Source organism: Equus przewalskii, chromosome 16 (genome assembly GCF_037783145.1).
Source record: "Equus przewalskii isolate Varuska chromosome 16, EquPr2, whole genome shotgun sequence".
NCBI classification, from domain to species: domain Eukaryota; kingdom Metazoa; phylum Chordata; class Mammalia; order Perissodactyla; family Equidae; genus Equus; species Equus przewalskii.
Window position 1 is genome coordinate 4,366,066 of NC_091846.1, and position 17,500 is coordinate 4,383,565.

The 17,500-nt window shown below is 39.4% G+C and overlaps 1 protein-coding gene across 3 annotated transcripts in view; it reads right to left on the bottom strand.

Moving 5' to 3' along the window:
• The window catches only part of MIPEP (mitochondrial intermediate peptidase), a 185,734-nt gene that overhangs the window by 107,441 nt on the left and 60,793 nt on the right, over window positions 1–17,500 (bottom strand). For all 3 annotated transcript variants that reach the window (XR_011527994.1, XM_070578600.1, XM_070578601.1), the window contains exons 11-14: window positions 7,691–7,844; window positions 5,928–6,005; window positions 4,154–4,358; window positions 2,624–2,733 (exon numbers count right to left, since the gene is read on the bottom strand). Coding sequence is in view for 2 of the 3 variants with exons in the window: in XM_070578600.1 (XP_070434701.1) it covers window positions 2,624–2,733; window positions 4,154–4,358; window positions 5,928–6,005; window positions 7,691–7,844 (547 nt within the window). In the remaining variant the exon portion in view is untranslated. The remainder of the gene's footprint in view (window positions 1–2,623; window positions 2,734–4,153; window positions 4,359–5,927; window positions 6,006–7,690; window positions 7,845–17,500) is intronic.

A 17,500-nucleotide genomic window follows, 5' to 3' on the forward strand; every position in this document is an offset into this window, starting at 1 on the left:
GGAATTGTCCTTTTTTGGGAAAACACACCACCCTCCAAACAGTGGCTCTAGCCCTTCTTTGCTCTTCTGATGTTTGTGTAAACAGATGATAATATTTTAAAAACCGACCTTAGTATGTGCGGTGAATTTCACTTTCTGTTGTAAGCGTGACTCTGCCAGGCTCGCGAGGCTCTCTTGCAGTCCTCCTTCCCTGTGTGCGGCCCACTCACAGCTTGTGTTCAGATCTCTTAAGAATCAAAGCTCCCTACAGTCCTTTCCTGGTGATGCCTCCTGCTTTTCTCTCCTGAGCAATTTCTAGTCTCCCTATTCTTCAACTGCCATCTCTACGCCAATTATTCCCGCACATCTGCAACATCTATTTGATTCTGAATTTCCGACTTGAACTACTAACGGCCACATAAACAACAATGATATTCATCAATATATCAAAAAAAGAACTGTGTCTGACCTCCTCACACTCGGCCCTCTTCCGAGTCCTCTCATGGAGCCTCCGTCTGTGACTGCTCCCTACTCCGTTCTCCTGTCACCTAACTAGCCTCAAGTCCTTCCAATCACGTCTCCAGCAGATCTTCAAGTCTGCTCCTCCCAGCCCCCCACCGCCACCACCTTGTTCTGGTGCTCCCTTCAGTGGCACAAAGGGCCGAGCAAGGCCACAAGTTCAAAGGCGGAATCCAGGGAAGCTGTCTGCCAAAGGCAAATGAGAACACGGGTTGGGGCAGAGTTGTATGAGAGCCAGCGGCCACACGGACTAGACCCAACTCCAAGAGGAACTGTGATGGCAAAGCCCAGTATAAACAACGCCCAGAAAAATCACTACCGTCACAAAAGGTGATCTAGAAAATGAGCTGGGATTAAAAGGTGTCCATGGGCAAGAGGAGTGCAGAGACTGGTGGCAAATTCTAGAAACAAGAAACTTCCAGTGTCTCTTTGTCTCTCCCTCCCTTCCTCTACCTGTTCTTGCCATTGTCTCAGCTTCTCCATGCCTCGGTATGGGCTCTTCTTTCTGGCTTTAGCGCCACCCTAGTTCTCCTGAATTTAAAGCCACGAGCCCTGGAATGTTGCCTCATTTATTCTTGGCTGTTTCCGGAATGCTGAGAACAGCGCCTCAGCACTGTATAAAATATAATATAAACTCAGTAACTATTTCCTAACTGCAGGACCTACATATGTTCTTAGTGAGTCCTCAATAAAAATATTTTAATGAGATAGATGAAGGCTCCTGAGAGCTGACTGGCAAACTGCAAGCCATATTTTTTTCAAGACCTAGTTCCTCCAGCACTTCCTGTATGAAAGCCTCGCCCAACACCCGGGCACAGCCAGCGGTCTCTCCTTTATGGTCCCACAGAGCACTGTGCTGTGGTTCTGCTCCAACGTGCCTCACGTTCTGCTGCCGCTGAGGGTGGGCAGGGGAGCGGTTACAAAAGAAGGAATTTCATCAGGTCTTCCTAATCATTCCCAAACCCAAAATGTGGAGCCATGGATGGATAACGTTATTATTTGATGGGTTATGTGCTTCTATGTTATTGGGCTGAGTCTACATAATTCCCAGAGCAATTCTTTGAGGGTTAATAGACAGGTAGCTAGTTGGACCTCAAATATGTCTATTTTGTCATCTTAATAACTGAATTAAATTATGACGAAGACTAACTCAGATGAGCTATCCAGAAACTCATCCATTATTCTACAGTTGGCAGTAATAGATAAAATCAAGCAAAAAAAAAGACCAAATCACAGTATGTATCTGGAGACATAATCAGAAAAAGAGTCACAAATCAAGGTGGTTTTGGCCCTTCTTTTTTTCATTCTATTCATTGCTTCATTTTAGTGCTTTTTATGTACTAGGCATAATTCTAAGTGCTGAGGATTCAAAAGTGAATATGGTTTTACATCTGCACTCAGTAGATGCAGCCTAAGGGGGAAAACACTACCTAGTGTAGTATTATATCATCAAAGTTCTGAGAGAAGGGGAGAGTATGTTTTCCAAAGTACATGTGGACCGCAAACTGCATGATGCTGACAGCCAGCTCACAGCTAACTCACTGTCAGGTGTCTCTCACTTTAACACGACTTTACAGAATTTATAAGTCTTTAAAATTATAACACATTCTTTAAACCTGAGCCCCAAATTAGGAATTTTCAGACTTAGCATGATACAGACGCTAAGCATATTGGGAAAACATGGCAATATAGTTCAGTTTTATGAAAGAACATATAAATTCAGACCAAGAGAGCAAATATTCAGAAGCATAAAGGAAAGAAGAAAGAGCTAAGGATTTCTGAAGTGAGGCAGGCATGAAGACCTGTGCTACTGGAAGCTCATCTCTTCATGTGGGAAAGAGGAACAGAGTGCTTTCCTCAGGGATGGCTGTGAGGACTAAACGGCATATTACTTGGTATATAACGAAAGGCAGCTATTTGTCAACACATGACTATATGCTATGACTATGATGCTACAGACTGGTAAACAAAGAAAGGGAATCAGAAAAAAAAACAGTAGAAGGATTCTGGCTCTGAAAGAGGGTGACAGAGTTCTGAAGAAGGACTAAGTTCTACACCATCCAGCAGGTCACAAAAGCCAACCCCACCACTCAAAGGACCGTACTACACTATGAGCTTTCCCTACCTGGCCGGTTTGATAATGCCTGGCAAACTGGTTAACCACTCGATAATCATTTGCAAAGTACTCCATCAGAATAGAAGGAACCTCAGCAAAGTCAGTGGGGCACCTGGTCCCTGAAATGAAGGAAAAAGAAAAAAGCTGGCATCGACATATTTATCTTACTTTTTATGTACTCTTTTAAAACTTTTATTTGTACTTCTAATGAACTATGATAAGTTCTAATTCATTAAATCAATATTTTACTTCTATAAAATTATTGCACATGTTTTCAGAACAGTTTATTATAATCCTATATATTTTCCTATATAGCAAAAGAAAAACAAACTATTTGCACAGCTGGATAAAAGCCCTTGTAGAGCGACAGCTCACACCCTGCAAACAGACTGCCCTCAGCTGTGTGGGGCCATGCACGGACCACACACTGAAACATTCTTATCAGTAATATGGCACTCGTGTTTAACTCACTGAATTCTACCACCAAACGTGCTTATCCTTCATTTGTTTGAAAAGTACTTTATTTTATCCACTGATTGCTTCTGGTAACAAAGTCAATCCTCAATGCAGAAAAGCAATATTTTAAACTCAAAATTATTTAAAGCAACAAATCCTGTAAGAACTCTTTGGTGACATTTTATGATTCTGTCCCACTCACCTACAGTCTTCTCAAACATCTCCTCCTCCCCCAAAATACTGTGCATATAAAGTTAGTTAACAAATACTAAATGCCAATTTACTGGGTGGTCTAAAGCTGACCATATACAATAGTGAGCTTAAGACGTAGACGTGACAACTAAGAGGAAAGTCTACAATAGTATCAAATATGGCCACAGCTCAGCATGAAAAACTATAATTTTATACCGGGGAAAGTATAAGAAAAATAAAAAGTAGCTTATTTTTTCAACATGCCTTAGTAGGTTTTCTAACTGATTTTGGATAAAAAGAGACAACATTTATTTACTTACTCACTCACTAACGCTGTGCTAGGTATCTAGGAGATGCATATTTATTCACCCACACATATGGCCACAAACTTAAATCCCATATAAAACATGATAAAATGTAAAATGGTACAAACTCAAAAGACAGACAACTGAGACTTATTTCTCAGTGAGAACTGTTAGCAAGAAAGGAAAAAAATGTAAAGAGGATCAGGTTGCAAAACAATGGCAGGACAAGATAAGCAATCTGCAATAAATGACCACAGGACATTATTAAATGATCAAATTTTCTAAATAAAAAGCTTTCTTTGGGGCCAGCCCAGTGGTGTAGTGGTTAAGGTCACGTGCTCTGCTTTGGTGGCCTGGGGTTTGTAGGTTTGGATCCCAAGAGCAGACCTACACACCGCTCATCAAGCCATGCTGTGGTGGTGACCCACATACAAAGTAGAGGAAGATTGGCAGAGATGTTAGCTCAGCGACAATCTTCCTCACCAAAAAAAAAAAAAGAAAAAGAAAAAGGCTTTTTTCTAATTTAAAACGAAATATATGTTTTTAAAGGACTGTATTAGATAAAAGTCTCCTCTGCGTGGCTTACCAGTGACGTGTTGATAACGGGTACGTCCCAGCATAGAATGCATGGCATGTCCCATTTCATGGAAAAGATTTTCCATCATTCCAGGAGTTAATAAAGTTGGTAAATTCCTTGAGGAATGAGGAAGATTGAGCATAAGAACTACAACTGGGAGTTGATAGTCTCCATCTTCCTTTAATCTGCCTCCACGGATTGTAAAGTGGCAATCCTTTAAGAATCAGAAAACACAATATGAGAAGAAAGTATTACATAATCTAAAAGATAAAATAACCTTAGTGAATATAAAATTATACCTAAATGTGTGAGTTCAAATTTCCATTCTTCTTCTATTTAGTTATAGACACATTTTCCAATACTTTATTGTGCTAAAATTTTACTTTTTTTAAAACACCGAGAATACATTGAGCTGGATGAACTCGCTCATTCATTTCAAAAATATGTATTAAGCTGATGCTATAACAGATGCTGGAAACACATCATCAAAAAGCTTAGACCCACGCCCTCAAGATGTTCACAAGCAAGCGGGAAGGGGTAGACATCGAGCTACTGGAGGGAAGGACACTCATATTTACTGAACTGCTTCTACGTGTCAGGCAAACAACTAGGAGACACTTTCCACACCTATTACCTTCACCTCTTGGAAGTGATGAACTCTAGACCATCATAAAGCAAGGAATCTGGAGTAACCTCTGTAACAGGCTGAGATTCACACAGATATTATTACTAATTCTTCACAATAACCCTATGAGGCAGGTATCTTATTTTTCACATGAGAAAATTGAAACTGAGTCTTGGAAATATTAAGTCATGTGTCTGAGGACACACAACTTGGATTGCTGCACCTCGGATCTGAACCCGGGCTGAGCACTAGGAGCCAGGGCTCCCAATCACAAACCTGGACTCTCCACCAGCCATTCAAGCAAAGACGAAGAACACAGAACTTGGAGTCCAACGCCCTAGACTCTGGCACCACCTTCAACACCTACTGGCCAAACCCTCCTGGAAGCTGGTTTGCCTCTATGAGCCTCATCTCCACCTTGTCAAATCCCAGATCAGTTGCACAGATTTTTTAAGCTCACATCTATTAAGATGCTTTGGAAATTGTGAATGACTTTTCAAATAGGAGGTACCATTATTTCTGTTATAACTTAAAACCTGAACCCTTGGCATTTCCCATCAAATTACCCGAAACTGCTGAAGCTGACTGACTGGCAAACCTGGTACACAGCTAAAGGAAAAGACCCTCATGTATTCCACACGAGGAGCAAACTGGTGGTTGATGAGGCTTCCATATGGACCTACCTTCTGTAATGCTAAACTAGGCCCACCGCCAAGTATGGAAAGTAGCTATGAGCTGGGGCTCTAGTCAGAATGTTTGGCTTCATATCCTAGCACTTCTGGCTGTGCGATCTGGGTAAGTAACTTAACCTCCCTGGCCTCAGTTTCCTCATAATGTTAGTGCCTACTCAAAAGGCTGAGGTGAACATTCAAAGATGTGATGTATACAGAGGGCTGGCCCGTAAGAGGGGCTCCTAAAATGTCAGCTACCATCATTATTATCAGGACCAGATGAAAGTGACAGATACAGATTGATGTAACTATTTTCATAACCTTTGTTATCTTTAAATTCCATCCTAACTTCAAATTTGCATACTTAGTAACTATCATTAATGCCTTTTAAATATAAGGGAACTGCAAAAATGACATAGAAAGTTCACATTAATACAAATTGACTGCTATCACTTCTAGAGAGACAAGTTTGTAAATAAAGCTTCACCTGATGTGGTTTGTCTGCTCGCTGAAAAAAATCACAGTAAATGTACCCCAGCAATCCTTCAGATTCATGAACGACAGCCTAGAAAAAAAATTTAAATTTAGTGGTGAATGAGGCTATCAGAAACTCCAAAAGTGAAAAAAATCCCTAACACAAGAATTTGTATATAAAACATCCTCAGCTACAAATATAAACATTTTATTACTTCTTACATTCCATATTATCTCAAGATAGACTCCACTTTTTCCTCAACCTGCTTTGCTCCATCTCTCAGATGATTTTAAACTGGAAACTCCGTCCAGGAGAGGAGACCCTCCCCGTCCCGGCCCTTCATCTGACTGCCAGTCTCAGCAACGCCTCTCCCAAACACGGCTCTTCAGACCGCCGCAAACCACCCAAAAGAATCGGGAATAAGTGCTGGCTTGACAACTTTAGCAACAAACTGGTTTCTCCTTCAAATCTTAGAATGTAATGATATATGCCCATACAAATTATAACCCTCAAATACAGAAACAACAAAAGGGAGCTTCTGGCTCCAGCTGAAGAGCAGCAATATCATTGTTCATTCCCGTTTCCCCGTCGGGCCTGTAGAAGAGGCACGGCTTACAGGAGAGAGCTCAACCACTAGTCTCCCTCTTGCCCTCTTTGTCTTTTCACAACTTGAGGATTCTGCCAAAGAGAACCTCAATTTTATGCTTCAAAACTTCTTGCAAGCATATATTCATTAATTGAACAAACATCTACTAAGAACCTACTCGGTGCTAACAACTGTTCAAGGCATCTGGGATACAGCAGTGAACAACACTGGCAAACAGTGCTGCCCGATGGGCTCGCCTCCTGCGGTGGGGGAGACCTCAAAATCACTCGCATTTTGTCCTTTCACTCTTCTGCTACCAGTTTTGCTTTTCACTGTATCTACACATTTTATCAATCTCTATCATTTTTTAAAGTACATAATATACAAATAGATACTTCGGTAATTAAGCGCAGTGATGAAATGTGCTCCCATTCAATTCTTTCAATTTCACCACGACACCTATTCTATTCTCACAAAACTTAGGCAAGGGACAATGAGCTAGCTTTCATTTCTTGAAATACAGTGAAAAGAATCGTGTGGTAAGCCTATAAGCAAAAAAGCAAAACAACAACAACACAAAGGCTTTGCGATAAACACATGGGTCAGTAAGTCCTCAAACTCTTATCAGGAAAACACAAAAATATTCACATCTAAAATAAAGTGGGCCCTAACAGGAGAAGGACGTAACTAGGCTTGAACTTACCATCAAAGAAGCCAAATCAGAACACAGGATCTAAATTAAAATCTGACGCAAATATAAGCTCCTACAGGACAGGAAAGGGATTGAAGGAAAGGAAAACTGACTAATGCAATGGGTTCTGGAATTAACCAACAGGGACACTGAGCACTGCAGAAATATGAAAAGTAGAGACAAATTTTCCTTCAACTAGAATTTGTCAACATACGAAGACTCAACTTTCTACCAAGTTCCTTGAAAAATTGTTTTCGGAGAACCAACTCTGCCGTTATACGTTTACATCAATTTCAGGCAACAACTGATCTTAGAGGAAAATGTGTCTTTTATACAGTGTCCTAAATCTGAAGCAGTGATTTGGCTTCTCTGTGAGACAGGAACGAGGTGAGAGACGCTCCATCAGGGCCAAGCTAACCTCAGACGAGACTGTTGTGAACTCAACCAGCAAACCCAAGAGAGAAAGCGATGCAACTAGACGCCAACAGGGATGCTTACCAGTTTCCGAACATCTTCACACCACACCTCTCCTTTTGCAGGCTGCTCTGCATATAACGAAATCCCTAACAGTTTGTTAAACAAAATATTCAGGCCTTCCATGCATGCTCCAAGGGAGAAAAATGGGCAATATAAACTGGGCTCAATATTATACCTAAGAGAGAGAAAAGATGTTCACAGCATTTTTGTTTACTTCAATTTCATAAGGTAAATTCAGTTAACTTTTCATTTAAAATTTGGGCCACAGTAGCTAAAAAAGGACTGAAAACATAAAGATTTATCTCTACCTTCTGAAGGATTTTCAGACTCAGTCTTCCTCAGAAGTACAGCAGTCTATTACTGGTAGTAAGAGTAATACTAGTAATTAAAGTAGACATACTAGTCCCCAATCTTCATCTCTCCCAGGTTACTTACTCTTTCACTGACTCAATTAAGCACCCTGCCTCAATTACCCACACGGCACACATTCCTTTACGCCTACTTCTATGCAAAGTCTGACCATTTCGAGCTATAACAGTACACCTCACTTCACGAAATGTGTTATATTCTAAAAAGCTGTGACTCGTATCACATAAATATTAAACAAATCCAAGTCCTGAGGCACACTAAGTGAATCTAAAGTTCACACCCAGTAAATTATGTTAATGGAAAAATCTCTGTAATATAAACAATTGGATCTTATCTGTTTTGTAGTTATATATCTTAAACGAAGGATAACAGACTGCTAAGTTAATTGTTCTTCATGCAGAAACAACTCTTTCATGTCCTATTCCAACAGAGACCAAAGTACATCCACAATATGTGATGGGAACGTTCACTTTTGAGTTTTTAAGTCAGGCCAAACTTTATAACCACAGCTAGAAAGAACGGCTGTAGAATAACAGTAGATATTTAATCTATTTCCACTTTCTGGGATTAACAAATATATACAAACTTATATATACAATATATACAAACTTATGCTTATTACTAAATGAGTGATAGGATTTTGTGAGTGAGCATAAATTGCACCACAAATGAGATTTTGGCTACAGAAATCTACAAGTTTACAACCTAAATTTCTGATCAATTTTTCATAAAAACAGAACCTCACTGTTGAAAGAGACATTAGTGGTCCGGCGCCCTCACTCATGGATTCATTCACTTATGCAGGCTGTCGACTAACCTGCTGGATTTGGAGGTAAGGAATGAGAAGAGAGTCGGTGTCTGAGGAGCTCAGAGTGAAGAAGGCAGAGAAGGGAACTGACCACACGGTGTCTGCCGAGCCTAGAGCAGTGGGCACAGAGTAGCTGCTCAAGAGACACTGAGGGACGAGTGAACGCACACTCATGGTGGGACAGCAAGAGAGTGCGAGACAACTTTACATGCAGAGTGGGGTGGGAACAGGAGGTGGTCACAGAAAAGAAAAGAAAAAGGAGGCTACGGGGCAGGGCGAGGATGAGGGATGAGAGAAGGGAGGAATAATCAGGGAATTCCAGGGAGAGGCAACAGCATAAGGACAGTATGAAGTCATGAAACAGCCTGGTAACTTCTAGTAACCACGTGGTTAAATATGAGAGTTCACGGTGGAGGGGATAAACAGGAAAGAGTGGGAGAGGAGTCTGGACACAAGTGGGCAGGGTCCGGAGAAGTGGGGGCCTGGTACACAAACCTCAGGAATTGGGATTTTATACTGTAGGCACGTGGTCTCTCAACTTTTTGATCATACACCCCCATCAATAAAATAACTTGTGAGTATTCAACCTTAATATATTTATAAATTATATGCATGTGCTATTGTTCTACTACATTTCAAAACCAAAAGAAGGGACACTTTTATAAGTTGAGATAAGGAAAAATCAACCTAAACAGAATTTCTAATATTTTATGTCCATACCCTCAATGGACTGCTCACAGATTGAGAGACATGGGAGACAGCTTCTGTAGGCAACAGAGCAATGTGATGCTTTCTGTAACACCATGGGGTTGGCAGCATGGAGGATGGAACGCAGGAGAGGCAGGGAGCACAGACAGTAAACTAATAAGGGTCTGAATGAGGGCAAGAGCAGTGTGGTCAAGGACAAGGAGGCAGATTTGAATTTCTTTTTCTCTGAGATGAAAAAGTTTTGGGACTGTGTGAGTGACTAGATTTGGAGGGTGAGTGAGAAAGAATGGTCTAGAATAATACACAGGGTTCTGGCTTCAGCAAATGGGTTGATACAATGGCAGAGTCATTTAATCAGAGCAATGAACACAAAAAAAGGAAGAGAGTGTGGGTGTGTTGTGGGAGAAGAAAGGAGGGTGTGGTGCATTACAGGAGAAAGACTGAGGGACCACAGAAAATAAATTCTGTCTTGGAGACACTGACTTGGAGGTGCCCATAAGATGTGACACTCAGGATGTTATGATGGAGGAGACTCCATCGTCTGGGTATGTGTAAAAGCTGGAGAAGGAGATGGGGTCACTGGGGGAGGGGGAGGCAGGGTGAAAAGTGGGTCAAGAGCAGATCCCTGAAGTTCCCGTTGAAGGAGCGGAAAGGCAGACAGAGAAGAAAAGTTACAGCACTAGAGAAGCCAAAGAAAGGGAGATATCGTGGAAAGGGGGAGAAAATGCATTGAAAAACAGGAAATAACTGATGCTTCCGGTTTCTGGTCTGGCATGTAAGGAGCCTAGAAGGTACTGATCCATCCTAATAACAAGTAAAAAGCTGAACAAACTGAAAATCAACAAGTCTTCTTAGATCCAGCAAAGAATTGAGATCACAGAGCAAACTGCTGCTCCCCAAATTGGAAAGACAGGCAGGCAGATACAGAGAATCACAATTCACAGGATTCTACAGTGGAAAGTAGTGGCAAGGCAGCAAAATTTAAACTACAATTGACAAACTGCTGGAAGCTTAGTGTGGACAAGTCTGAGAGTTAAAAACTCCAGGGAGGCCCAGTTTACGGGGGGAGTCCCCACACTCTTATGAGTTTTACCTGCAGAAGCCTTACCATGGTCTCACAGTGAAGATAGAGAAAAACTGTCGCATGCTTCCACAGGGGAAGGGAAAAGTTGCCATTATGAAAGACACATATGCTAGAGCATTCTGTTATTCTTAATAAGGCCTGCCCTCAAAAGACACTATCTTACCAGAGCCTAACCTACCTGGAGGAAGAGAAATACCAACTGGAGCCCCCTTAGCCTCCTGTCTCATCAAAGCAGGGAAGGGAAACCTGAAAAGCATTGTGAAAGCCACAGCCCATGGGCACATGCTCATTAACAGGCTGCAAACTAATAATAGGACTTCTCCCTGCACACACCGCCACCACATCAACAGGGCTCCTGCATAATAAAGGGAGAATACAACTGCGAGAACTGTACGTCTCAGACCTTATTTTAGTGGAAGTCTCCAGAGAAACTCAAAGACAACAGGAGAGCTAAAAAAGGACACCAGAGGTAAGTTTAGCCTCCAAATCAACAGCTACTGCAAAAAGTACACACAGCCTAAACCCTAGCCAGACACAGAACCTCACACTAAAGCCCTATTTATCTCAGTTCCTTTTACCCAGTACATCACGCCAAACACTCAACAGAAAGTCATGCTAAAAGACAAAAAACATAGTTTGAAGAGACAGAACAAGCATCAGAACCAGATTCAGATATGTCAGAAATTTTGGAATTATCAGATTGGGAATTTAAAACAACTATGATTAATAACGCTAAGGGCTCTAAAAGAATAAGTAGAAAACACACAAGAATATATGGGTAACGTAAGCAGAGAGATGGAAACTCTCAAAAAGAATCAAAAGGAAATCCTAGAAATCAGAAGCATTTAACAGAAATGAAGAATGCCTTTGATGGGCTCATCCATACAGTGGATACAGCCAAGGAAAGACTCAGTCAGCTTGAAGAAATGTCAATAGAAACTTCCAAAACTGAAATGCAAAGAGTAAAAAGAATCAAAAAGACAGAAGAGAATACCCAAAGAAGTATGGGACAATTACAATTACAAAAGGCGTAATGTACACATAACAAGAATACCAAAGGAGAAGAGAGAAAGAAGGGAACGTAAGAAATATTTGAAATAATAATGGCTGAGAACTTTCCAGATTAAAGACAAGTACTAAATCACAGATCAGAGAACACCAAGAAGGAAAAATACAACAGAAAAAAATACACACACACACACACACACACACACACCTAAGGCATGTCATTTTTAAATACAACAGAAAAAAATACACACACACACACACACACACACACACACACAAGGCATATCATTTTTAAACTGCAGAAAATCCAAGACAAAGAAAAACTCTTCAAAGAAGCCCGAAGAAAAAATATGACCTTACCTATAGCAGAGAAGGATGAGAATTACATCAGACTTTTCTTCAGAAACCACACAGGCAAGAAGAATGTGGGGTGAAATACGTAAAGGTTGAAATGAAAAACCACAAACTTAGAATTCTGTATCCAACAAAATGATCCTTCAAAAGTGGAGAAATAAAGACTTTCTCAGACAAAAAGTGAGGAAATTTCTCATTAGTAGACCTGACTTGCAAGAAATGTTAAAAGAAGTTCTTTAGCAAGAAAGTAAATGAGATAGGCCAGAAACTTGATCTACATAAAGAAAGGAAGAGTGTTACAGAGAGAAATAAAGATATAAAAAATCTTTTTTTTCTTATTCTTAAATGACCCAACAGATAAGTTTGTTCAAAATAATAATAGCAACAATGTATTCAGTGATTACAGTTCATGGATAAGCAAAATGCATGACAGCAATGGTATAAGGGATTGAAAAGAAGAATTGGGAAAACTCTGTTATAAGGCACTTGCACTCCCCATGAAGCAGCATAGTATTATGTGAAAGTGGACTTAGATTACTTGTAAATGTATACTGTGAACTTTAGGGCAACTACTTAAAAAGATTAAAAAAGAGAGGAGAAAAACTGGAATCATACGAAATAATTAAAACCATAAAAGGCAGAAAAAGAGTGGAAGACAAAAAAAATACAAAGAAAAAAGAAACTAAGAATAAGGGCAATGATTAGAAAACAGCAACATATATGATAGATATTAATTCACTTCTATCAGTAATCACTTGAAACATCAATGGTCTAAATACAACAATTGAAAGACAGAGAATGTCACAGTGGATTAAACAAATAAGATCCAACTATATGCTGTCTATAAGAAATCCACTTTAAATATAAAGACACAGATAGATTAAATGTAAAGGAATGGAAGCTATACAATGTTAATCAAAAGAAAGCTGGAGTAGCTACATTAATTTCAGTCAGAGAAGACTTCAGAGAATGAAAGTTATCTGGGATGAAGGGGGCATTACATAACGATAAAGGAGTCAGGTCTCCAAGAAGTCAGAACAATTCCTAATGCGTACGCACCTAACACAGAGCATCAAAACATGTGAGGCAAAAACTGACAGAACTGTTAGGAGAAATGGATGAATCTACTACTATAGTCGAAGAGTTCAACATCCCTCTATCAGAAACGGACAGATCCAGCAGTGAGGACGAAGTTGAACTCAACAGCACCGTCAATCAACTGGACACAATTGACATCTGGAGACTGCTGCATCTAACTACAGCTTTCTACTCAAGGTCACATGCAACATTCACTAAGACAGACCATATTCTGGGAAATAAAATACATCTTAACAAATTTAAAAGAATAGAAAACATACACTGTATGCTCTCAGAACACAATGGGATTAATCTAGAAACCAGTAAGAGGAAGATAGGTGGAAAATCCTAAAATATTTAAGATTAAACAACATACTCCTAAATAACACATGGGTAAAAGAAGTCTCAAGAGAAATTTTTAAATTTTTAAGTATTTGAACAAAATGAAAATACAACTTACCAAAATTTGCAGGCTGCAGTGAAAGCAGTGCTTAGAGGGACATTTATAGGAATGAATACATATATTAGAAAAGAAGAAAGATCTAAAGTCCATGATCCAAGCTTCTATTTTAGGAAGCTAGAAAAACAAGAGCAAATTAAATCCAAAGTAACAAGAAGAAGAAAAATTTTTTAATTAGACCAGTAGTCAATGAAACTCAATACAGGGAATCAATAGAAAAAAAAAATCAATGAAATCAAAAGCTGGGTTCTTAAAAATAGCAAGAAAATTTACAAACCTTTAACCACGTTAACTAAAAAAGAGAGAGACAGAAGACAAATTATTAATCTCAGAAATGAAAGAGGGAATATGACTAATGATCCAATAGGCACTAAAAGGATAATAAAGGAATATTATGAACAACTCTAAAGTCACAAATTTGCTAACCTAGATGAAAAAGATCAATTCCTGGAAAGACACAATCTACCAAAACTCATCCAAGAAGAAATAGATAATAAGCACAGGCCCATATCTATTAAAGAAGTTGAATCAATAATTAATAATCTTCCAAAACAGAAAGTACCAGACCTAGATGGATTCAGTGCTGAATCTACCAACATTTAAGGAAGAAATCATAGCAACTCTCCACAATCTCTTCCAGAATATGTAAGCAAAGGGATTACTTTCTAACTTATTCTGTGAGGCCAGCATACCCTAATACCAAAACCAAAAAAATAGCAAGAAAGGAAAACTACAAACTAGTATCTAATGAACATGGCTGCAAAAATGTTTTCCCAAGAAAATATTAGCACATCAAAACAATGTATAAAAACAATTATATACCATGATCAAGTGGGATTTATTCCAGGTATGCAAACTAGTTCAACATTTGAAAACCAATTAATGTAATCTATCATATCAACAGACTAAAAAAGAAAAATCATATGGGCATTTCAATAAATTCAGAAAAAGCATTTGAAAAATCCAACATCCATTCACATAAAAACCCTCAGCAAACTAGGAATAGAGGGGAACTTCCTCAACTTGATAAGAACATCTACATAAAACCTACACTAATATCATACTTAATGGTGAGAAACTAGATGTTTTCCTGCTAAGATCAGGAACAAGGCATGGATGTCCCTTCTCACAACTCCTTTTCACGTCGTGCTGGAAGACCTAGCTAATGGAATAAGACAAAGAAAAGGAAACAACAGTTACAGAGATTGGGAAGAAAGAAATAAAACTGTCTTTGTTTTCAAACGATGTGATTACCTATGTAGAAAATCCCAAAGAAATGACCAAGAAACTCCTGGAAGTAATGAGCGATTATATCAAGGTTGCAGGATACAAGGTTAATATACAAAAGTCAATTGCTTTCTTATATACCAGCAACAAAAAATGGAAATTTGAAATTAGAAAACAATATCATTTACATTAACAACCCCGCCCCCAGAAATATTTAGATATAAATCTTTAAAAGATCTACCTGAGGAAAAATACAAAACTCTGACGAAAGAAATCAAAGATCTAGATAAATGGAGAGTTATTCTATTTTCATGGATACAAAGATTCACTATTGCTAAGACGTCAGTTTTCAATGCAATCAGAGTCCCAGCAAGTTATCCTGTGGATATCGACAAACTGATTCTGAAGTTTATATGGAGAGGCAAAAGACCCAGAACAGCTAACACGTACTGGAGAAGAACAAAGTCAGAGGACCGTCACTGTCTGACTTTAAGACCTACTATAAAGCTATAGTAATCAAGACAGTGTAGAATTAGCAAAGGAATAGATAAATAGATCAATGGATCAGACTAGAGAGCCCAGGAATAAACACCCAAAATACAGGCCACTGATCTCTGACAAAGGAGCAAAGACAATTAAATGGAGAAAGGACAGTCTTTTCAAAAAGTGGTACTGAAACAAATGGACATCCACAAGCGAAGAAAATGAATCTAGATACACACCTTACACCTCCCACAAAAATTAACTCAAAATGGATCACAGACCTAAATATAAAACACAAAACTACGAAACTCCTGGATAGTAACAGGAGGAAATTGAAGTGACAGTGGATTTGGCAATGACTTTCTAGATACAACTCGAAAACCATAATCCATGAAAAAAAAATCAATAAATTGCACTTCATTAAAATGAAAAACTTCTGCTCTGAAAAAGACACTGTTAAAAGAATGAAAAGTCAAGCTATAGACTAAGAAAAAAATCTTTGCAAAATACATATCTGATTAAAAACTGGTATTCAAAACACAAAAAGAACTCTTAAAATTCAGCAGCAAGAAAACAAATAACTAAAAAGTGAACAAAAAATCTGCACAGACCCCTCACCAAAGAAGATATACAGATGACAAGCAAGCATATGAAATGATGCTCCACATCATACGTCATCAGGGAAACGCAAATTATTCGAATGGCCCAGATCCAAAGCACTGACAAAAGCAAGTGCTGAAAAGGACGTGGAGCAGCAGGAGCGCTCACTCACTGCTGGTGGGAACACAAAATGGAACAGCCACTTCAGAACACATTTTGGCAGTTTCTTTCAAAACTAAACACATTCTTACCATACAATCCAGCAATCACACTCCTAGGTATTAATCAAATGAGTTGAAAAATTTATGTCCACATAAAAAATTGCACAAGAATGTTTATAACAGCTTTATTCATAATTGCCCAAATTTGGAAGCAACCAAGATGTCTTTCAGTAAATGAATAAACAAACTGTGGTACAGCCATACAATGAAATATTAGCACTAAAAAGAAATGAGCTATCAAGCCACAAAAAGACACAGAGGAACCTTAGATGCATATGACTAAGTGAAAGAAGCCAATCTGAAAAAGCTACATACTGTATGATTCCTACTATATGACATTCTAGAAAAGGCAAAACTATGGAGACAGTAAAAAAACCCAGTGTTTGCCAGGGTCTGGAGGGAGGGAGCGGAGGGAGCCTGGATGAACAGGCGGAACACAGGAAATTTTTACAGCAGTGAAACTACTCTGTATAAGCTATGAGGGTGGATACCTGCCATTACACATTTGTCAAAATCCATAGAATGTATAACCCAGAGGGAACCCTAATGTAAACTATGGACTTTAACTAATAATATTGTCTCATCAACTGTAACAAATGTACCACACTAATGAAAGATGCTAACAATAGGGAAACCTGTGAGGGAGTAGAGGGGATTTATGCAAATTCTCTGTACTTCCATCAATTTTTCTATAAACCTAAAACTTCTCTGAAAATTAGTCTATTCATTTTTTTAAAAAGCCAATAGGGCCACTGTTAAGAAACCACACTTGGGAGAGGCTTGCTTTTAGCCTTCTTCCAAAGAGCCAGAGCAACCATAAGTCTGGGCTTAATTTGCCTCTACTAATGAGGCAGTACCTTTCTGAGTATTCGACCTGATATTCCACAAGTTATCAGGTTGTTCCAATATGATGGGAATACGAGTAAGCCAAGGCCCTGTGTGACAATGACTGTCCTCCGGCTCCTTTCATATGGTTCTTGTCTCACATTTCTTCACGTCAATGCTCTGAACAGGATTCAGCTGAAGACTCAAGAGGGACCCTCTTCCAATTTCCAGAGCTCTCTCTATGTAGCTCTGTGCTCTGTTATTCTGTCCTGTGGACTGCAGCCTTCTCGGCCTCCGCGGGCTCCCAGCCCTCAGGGAGACCACCATGAGCCACTTGCAGCCCCCATCCCAGGGCTGTAATATGGAAGTTCCTCCAAGAAGTAGGCTGGGGCAACTGCAGGGGTCTCTCGTCTGTTTCCCCTCTTTCCAGGATCACTGTCTTACACTGACAGTTCTCCTATGTCTGACAATCAGTCTCAGACTGTGACCGGGAACCAGGCAAGGAAAAGGTTACTGAGAATCTGATCAATAACTAACATGGAGTGTCAAATGTTCTCCAGACAAGGAGAAAACTAAATGTGCTGTTTTCCAGAGGTTGATGTCCCAC